The sequence below is a fragment of the Dipodomys ordii genome, unplaced genomic scaffold (assembly GCF_000151885.1).
Source record: "Dipodomys ordii isolate 6190 unplaced genomic scaffold, Dord_2.0 Scaffold64, whole genome shotgun sequence".
Taxonomy (NCBI): Eukaryota; Metazoa; Chordata; class Mammalia; order Rodentia; family Heteromyidae; genus Dipodomys; species Dipodomys ordii.
In genome coordinates this window covers 5,993,918-6,001,163 of record NW_012267280.1, presented here as the reverse complement: position 1 = coordinate 6,001,163, position 7,246 = coordinate 5,993,918, and the positions used below count along the sequence as shown (strand labels likewise).

The 7,246-nt window shown below is 47.2% G+C and overlaps 1 protein-coding gene across 5 annotated transcripts in view; it reads left to right on the top strand.

The window, feature by feature from the left end:
• Tfdp1 (transcription factor Dp-1) overlaps positions 1-6,506 on the top strand; it is a 43,080-nt gene extending 36,574 nt beyond the window's left edge. For all 5 annotated transcript variants that reach the window (XM_013022845.1, XM_013022846.1, XM_013022844.1 and 2 more), the window contains 3 exons: positions 919-1,085; positions 2,025-2,103; positions 5,181-6,506. In XM_013022845.1, coding sequence (XP_012878299.1) covers positions 919-1,085; positions 2,025-2,103; positions 5,181-5,328 — 394 coding nt within the window. In that variant the 3' untranslated portion in view covers positions 5,329-6,506. The remainder of the gene's footprint in view (positions 1-918; positions 1,086-2,024; positions 2,104-5,180) is intronic.
• Positions 6,507-7,246: the final 740 nt, after the last annotated feature.

Genomic DNA, 7,246 nt, shown 5'->3' with positions numbered 1-7,246 from the left:
GTGTGTGTGTGTGTGTGTGTGTGTGTGTGTGTGTGTGTGTGTGTGTGTGTGTGTGTGTGTGTGTGTGTGTGTGTGTGTGTGTGTGTGTGTGTTACTCAGAATTGAACTCAGAGCTTTGTACTTGTTTACATTGCTTGCTCTGCTGGTGTTCCACTTGAGACATACCATACCTCTAGCCCTATTTTTGTTGTTGTTTTGTTTTTTTGTTTTGTCGGTCATGGGGCTTGAACTCTGGGTCTGAACACTGTCCCTCAGCTCTTCAGGTCAAGGCTAGCACTCTAGTGCTTGAGCCACTGTTCCACTTCCAGTTTTCTGAGTGGTTTATTGGAGATAAGAGTCTCACGGACTTTCCTGCCTGGGCTGGCATTGAACCATAATCCTCAGATCTCAGTCTCCTGAATAGCTAGGGTTACAGGCGTGAGCCACTGGTGTACCACTTTAGCCCTGTTTTTTTTTTTTTTTTGCTGGCTATTTTGGAAGTAGACTCTGACAGGCTGCTTTTCTACCTCTGTTGGCTTTGAACCTGAACCTCCAGATTTCAGCCTCCAGAAGTAGCTAGGATTATGGATATGAGCCATCAGTGGCTGGCTAAGGATGTCACTAACTTTTTGCCTGGGCTGGTCTTGAACTGTGGTTCTCCTGATTTCTGCCTGCGGTCACAGGTGAGTCACTGTGCCCCTCTTGGCAACTCTTTTTTGGGGTGCATAGTGAGGACTTCCTCTTGAATACTGCAAAGCAGCAATACAGCCACCACCAGGCCCTGTAGCAATATGGTGATTTGTGGTTACCCATGCTGCTTTGGTCCTGAGTTCATGCTTTGTGCTATGCAGTGTTGGATGTGGGGATAATAGCCTAACCCACGTGTCCTCCCCAACTCGGAAGGCCCCGTCCCCTGACAGTGCCCCTCCCTCCCCACAGATTTGAGTACCTGTTCAACTTTGATAACACGTTTGAAATCCACGACGACATTGAAGTGCTCAAGCGAATGGGCATGGCATGTGGGCTGGAGTCAGGGAGCTGCTCTGCCGAAGACCTCAAAATGGCAAGAAGCTTGGTACCAAAAGCTCTGGAACCATACGTGACAGGTCAGTCCTGCTCCGTGACCACAGTGTAGCTGAGCTCCTGCCCCAGCACTGGGCCTCTGTCTGTAGGCTAAGATGGACATGGGCCCGCTGTTACCCAGTCTGCTGTTGGAGCCCTCAAGTGGCCCTTGTGGAATGGAAGCTTTCTGGTTTGAAGCCAGCTGGTGCAGAAAATGTCTGTCCCTGCAGTCCTCCCAGCCCACTGTGCTACTCTGTGAGGACAGGGGACATGGTGCTGACTGTCCCTGCAGTCCCCCCAGCCCACTGGGCTGCTCTGTGAGGACAGAGGACATGGTGCTGACTGTCGCTGCAGTCCTCCCAGCCCACTGCGCCGCTCTGTGAGGACAGAGGACATGGTGCTGACTGTCCCTGCAGTCCTCCCAGCCTACTGTGCTGCTCTGTGAGGACACTGGGATGTACTGACTGGACTCTGGCTCTGGCCGTGTGGCCCGTACCCTGGTGACTTTTTTTCTAAGGCGTTGGTTCCTGGACGAAGACATGAGGGATGTGGCTTCATGGTAAAGCTCATGAAAGTGCTTGTTTTCCTATTGTTCCAAATTTGTGGTGTGGAATTATTTATTCTCTGAGGAGAGTCCATAATTCTGCTTTGCAACTCAAGGGCTCAAACTCATCCTGAGCTTGTAATGCCGTGGAGACCTGCTGGAGTCTCAGATGTCACAGAACCAGATGCCAAGGTGTTCAGCATTTCCTACTCTCTGGTACCCCTTGTTGAGGTGGTACCAACAGCCTTCCCTAAGGAGTGTGCACCGCAAGGTCCTGCTGGCTTGGACATGCACCTGGGGCCCTGCTGCTCCATGCGTTGGTTAGAAAACACCAGGTCTCTTTGAGCTGGCCAGTCCCAGTGTGCGTACTTCTTTACTTATGCCTTTTGGAGTCTCCCTTGGCTTTGTTGTCATTTGCTCCCTTTTTCTTTCTCTGCAGAAATGGCTCAGGGATCCATTGGTGGGGTGTTCATCACGACATCAGGCCCTGCCTCCAATGGGACACGGCTTTCTGCCAGGTAACAGGGTTGTGGGTGGGCATCCTCTGGCCTTTGGTGTGGCAGCCTCTTGCTTGCTGTGTGCCGTACCCAGAGCTGGACTCTTCTGCCCCTGCCACAAAGGTGCAGCTCAGGAGCCACTCCGTGCCGCCCCTGTGGAAAGACATGCAATAAAATGGGAGGAGAAAAATGGCCACAGTTCACTGTCCCTGACAGCCCAAGTGACAAGTGGTCTTCTCAGAGCTGTTTTTCTTCTCTCAGAACCCACTTAGCATCATAGCATATGCATAATTTTGCCTTCTGCTTTTTCACTATAATTTATTTTTGGTTACTGAAGACCATACTTAAATGCATATGTATTTGTATTAACCTTTGGCTTAGCAGTTCCAGAGAGCAGAATGATGCCCCTGGTATTTACATGAATGCTCCCATGGTAACTGTGAGATGGCTTTTTTTTCGGCCGTGGGGCTTGGGTGCTATCCCTCAGCTCTTCAGAGCGCTCTACTTCTTGAGCTGCAGTGCCACTTCTGGTTTTCTAGTGCTTTATTGGAGATAAGAGTCACAGACTTTCATGCCCAGGCTGGCTTTGAACCATGACCTTCAGATCTCAGCCTCCTGAGTAGCTAGGATTACAGGCGTGAGCCACGGGTGCCCAGCTGTGAAGATGGCTTTTATGGTAAATATTAGCACAATGTAGCAGTGGATTTACTGCCTTTTTTATTGCAGGACTTTATTTTTTATAGTTTATTTTGTATATTTTATTGCAGGAGTTCTATTTTCTAAACTTAAACATATGTAAGATGTTAAATTTAGCTGTGTATTAAGATGTTAAATTTAGCTGTGTATTGAGGTGCATTCGTAGCATTCATGCAGGTCCAGCAGGGACTGATGAGGTAGAGCTGAGCTGACCAGGGCAGGTGTGCTTTGCAGGCCCTGTACATGAGGGCCAGGCCAGGAGCTGCTGTTTGGGCCCTGTGGGCCTGGCCACCTCACCTATCCTGAACATGTAAGATGTTAAATTTAGCTGTGTATTGTGCATTTGTAGCATTCGTGCAGGTCCAGCAGGGATTGATGAGATAGAGCTGGGCTGACCAGGGCAGGTGTGCTTTGCAGGCCCTGTACATGAGGGCCAGGCCAGGAGCAGCTGTGTGGGCCCTGTGCAGGCCCTGTGGACATCGTGAGCATCTGTTTGTCACAATGTGATTAGCTCTCCTAAAGTGCAGTTTTTCTCATTTGTCCTGATTTCTAGCTGTTCGTGTGTGTGTGTGTGTGTGTAGTGATGTCAGTCTCTAGAATATTTAAGAAAAATTTAAGTTTGAGGAGGAGGGTTTTTTTGTTGTTGTTTGTTTTTATCAGCCGTGAGGCTTGAACTGAGGACCTGGTGCTATCCCAGAGCTGTTTTTTACTCAAGACTATGGCTTTACCACTTTGAGCCATAGCACCACTTCTAGTTTTTGGTGGTTAATTGGAAAAGAGCCTCATGAGATAAGAGCCTCATGGACTTTCTTGCCTGGGCTGGCTTTGAACTACAATCTTCAGATCTCAGCCTCCTGAATAGCTAGGATCATTGGCATGAGCCACCAGCATCTGGTTTAAGTTTGAATATTTTTTAAAAATTTAACTGTGGCCAGGTACCAGTTGTTTGTATCTATTATGTATGTACTGAGGAAGCTGAACCTGGAGGATCTCGTTCAAGGCCAGACTGGACCAGTCTTGAGACTCTTATTTCCAATTAACAAGCAAAATGCAAGATTAGAGGCATGCCACTAGTAGTCAAGAGCAAGAAAGCTGAGAGAGAGTATAAGCCTGGTACCAGCATAAAAATAAAATTAATTATATGGCCTGGCACGATGGCTCAAACTTTAACGTTAGCTACTTGGGTGGTAGAAATAAGGGGATCTCTGTCTTGGAAGCCAGACCTGAGAGAATTCGTCTTTACCGGTGGCTGCACATGGTGATGTGTGTCTTACCCAGCTACAGAAGAAGCATAATGGGTGAGTGCCTGTTGTCTCCAAGGACGGGAGGGCACAGTAGAAAGTTTCTGTTCTGGTTTCTGTTGTACCTAAATGAAATCCTATCTTGGAAATTACCCACACCAAAAAGGTCTTAGGCGTTCTTGGCAAGGGCTCTACTACTGAGTTGAACTCATGGCCTGGGCACCGTCCATGAGCTCTTTTGCTCAAAGCTAGCATTCTACCACTTTGAGCCACAATGTCACTTCTGCCAATTAACCACTCCTGCCCAGGTTGACTCTGAACTGTGATCCTTAGATTTCAGACTCCTGAGTGACTAGGATTATGGTGTAAGTCCTTAGCTCCTGGCTTGGGTGGCCCTTTCCACACTGTGCCCCGCCCTGCGTGGCCCTATCCACATCAGTTGGGCTTCCCATGGAAAAGCAGTTGGGTGTAGGGAAAGCTGGCTTCAGTAGCAGTGTGATAGAAGACTGCATGAAAGCATATTTAGGTGGCTCCTGAGTTTGTAACAACTTCTGACTTGTTTTGCTAGGCTGAAAATCCAGATTTGGTTACTTTGCTTAAAGGAATAACACATGTTTATGGCTGAAAATCCCATATGTGGAGTTGCTTTGCCAGAAGTATACATGTGTTGATAAACACTAGTAAATGGCATTGGAATGTGTGCGTGAGGTTGATTGTGTGTTGAGTGGCATCTCAGCTCCAGCCTGTGGAGAGTTTAGTGGTGCTGCCCTCTCTTGGGTTCTGATCCATGTTACTCAATTGTGTGTGTGTGTGGGGGGGGGGGAGGTGGGGTGGTGTGCTGGGGCTGGAACTCAGTGTCTCATGCATGTCAGGTAGCATTCCCTGTGCTGCATTTCTGGACGTGGCTACCATACAGAGCCAATCCTCACCTTGTACATAGTGCACTGTACTCAGTTGTGGGGAAAAGGCCCGATCCAGCTCTGTGCAGTTAGCTGTTCACACTGAGAGAGAGCACAGGGGCACTAGCGGCACACCGGTGAGCACCCTGACGGGTGGGGCAGGTCGCAGTCATGCAGTTCCATTGGGGAGTTTGTGCAGCCCATCCTTGTGCTGTCAGAGTAGGACACACCGCTGACCTCACCTGGCCTCCTGTCCCCACAGTGACTTGAGCAATGGTGCCGATGGAATGCTAGCCACAAGCTCCAATGGGTCCCAGTACAGCGGCTCCAGGGTGGAGACCCCTGTGTCCTACGTTGGGGAGGATGATGATGATGACGATGACTTCAACGAGAATGATGAAGAAGACTGAGTTCCCGACTTGCAGATACTTTCCCCTCCAAATTCAGCTTCAGGAAAATGTGCTTAGAGAAGACAAACTTGTTTTTTATTATTGTGGGTTTTCTGTTTGTTTTTGGCTTACTCCCAAGAAGACATTGTAAGCTGTGGAGTTGAGATGCACACTTCCAATAAGCAGGAGTCGTTGGTGGGTATGGGGCGTGTGGCTGTGCGCCTTCCATGCCAGTGTGCCGGTGCAGGGCCTCTGCTTACTCTAGGATTCTGTGTTTTCACTTTGTTTTTAAATCCAGAGTCATTTTTGCCCCCTCAGCAATTCTTACTGGGTTTGCTGTGGAATCGTCCTGCACCCACCAGGGACGGGTGGTGTGCCCCTTGCCTCCTGGGGTCCCCACCGCGCGTTAACGCCTCACTGAGTGCTGGGTGGCCCCCTTGTGGGCGGTATCAGGCTCCAGGGTTAGTTTTTCATTCTTTAAATCATGCAGTGTCCAAAGAACCAAGCAGATAGCAAAGCTCTACATTTTAAACAGTAAGCGCCATAAATTTTATTATGACTATTTTTCCTTAAATTATATTGACTGTTGTGGTCCCATCAGGTTTGAAGGCTTTTTTCCTCTATTTCAACAACAAATTGCAAAGTACTTTTTTTGTTTGTTTTCGCTTTGTTTGGTAAAGGTTTACTGCCATGCTGGCGCAGTTATGGAAACTGTCTGGAAGGTTTATTGCTTATGGTAAAATTTGCCTGATTTCTTACAGGCAATGTTCGGAAACTTTTTATTATATAGTTGTTTACATACTTATAAGTCTATCATTTAAAGACATGTACTGAAACAAATGTTGTATTTGTTTCACGAGCATCTTCCTGTAATCTATTATAAAGTTGAAATTAAACATAGAGAATGTTTTAACAGTTTTTTAACTCAAAATTTGTCAATCATTTTTAATAGTTCTTTTTTTATAAAAAGAAAAAGGAATTTAAGGACAGGCAGTAGTCTCTTAAAATTTATTCACAAAAAAACCGTTAACTGCACAGTTGCTGTCAGCTGCCTGTTCTAAACGATAGTCTTTTTATTGAAACACAAATAAACTTTTCTGTAATATTTTATGGAATATAAAGAGACTTTAATTGTTTGACTTGTTTAACTTGGCACTGTTAGTTTTTATTAATAAAACGCGCATGGGCATTTTAAACAAGCTCTGTGTTTCTCTAATTCAGGATTATTGTCTAGAAATTGCACAGCTTGTTAGCTTCATTTCACATGTGAGTGGAAAAATGGGCAGTTGTACCAGCTGTGTCCTGTGGCCATGTGTCCCTTCTGCCATCTGGAGTGACGGGGGATACCTCCTACTACTTGGGGTGGCGTAGGAGGTGAGCAGTGGCACATTCAAGGTGAGGCAAGGCAGCGAGCACCATTTTTCTAGATGCCTGTGGTGCAGAGGAAGTTTATTTCTTGACTCTTTCCTCAATTGTAAAAGATGAGGTATATTTTACAGATTTGACTAAGAAACCAGGATTGTTAAAGTACTCTGAAAAGATGGCTGAGAGGAGGAAGCCATTCTGGGCACCTGTTCCCTTGCCTGACAATTGTCCTGTAAGAATCTGCCAAGTGTAAGGTCTGGAACTGAGTCTATAACTCCTGGGCCCTCCAAAGGATGTGTGGGAGTACAGCACCTGCTTGGTGGCTAGTGGGAGCCATGGTGGACAGAGAGCTCTGTTCCTGAGTGTGGAGGTGTGGCCTTGGATTGCTAACTGCTCTTCTCTTCACAGAGGTGCAGAAAAGTTAGCTGCTTCCCAGAGGTGCCCTCTCCGCCCTGTGCTGCGTATGGTCACGGGAACTATACCCCCTTCTACCTCTGCCCACGCCTCTTAATTTTTCTCTTTCCACTAAGACTGAAGAGACTGGCACACTAAAAAAGCAACTTTGTTTAGAGGA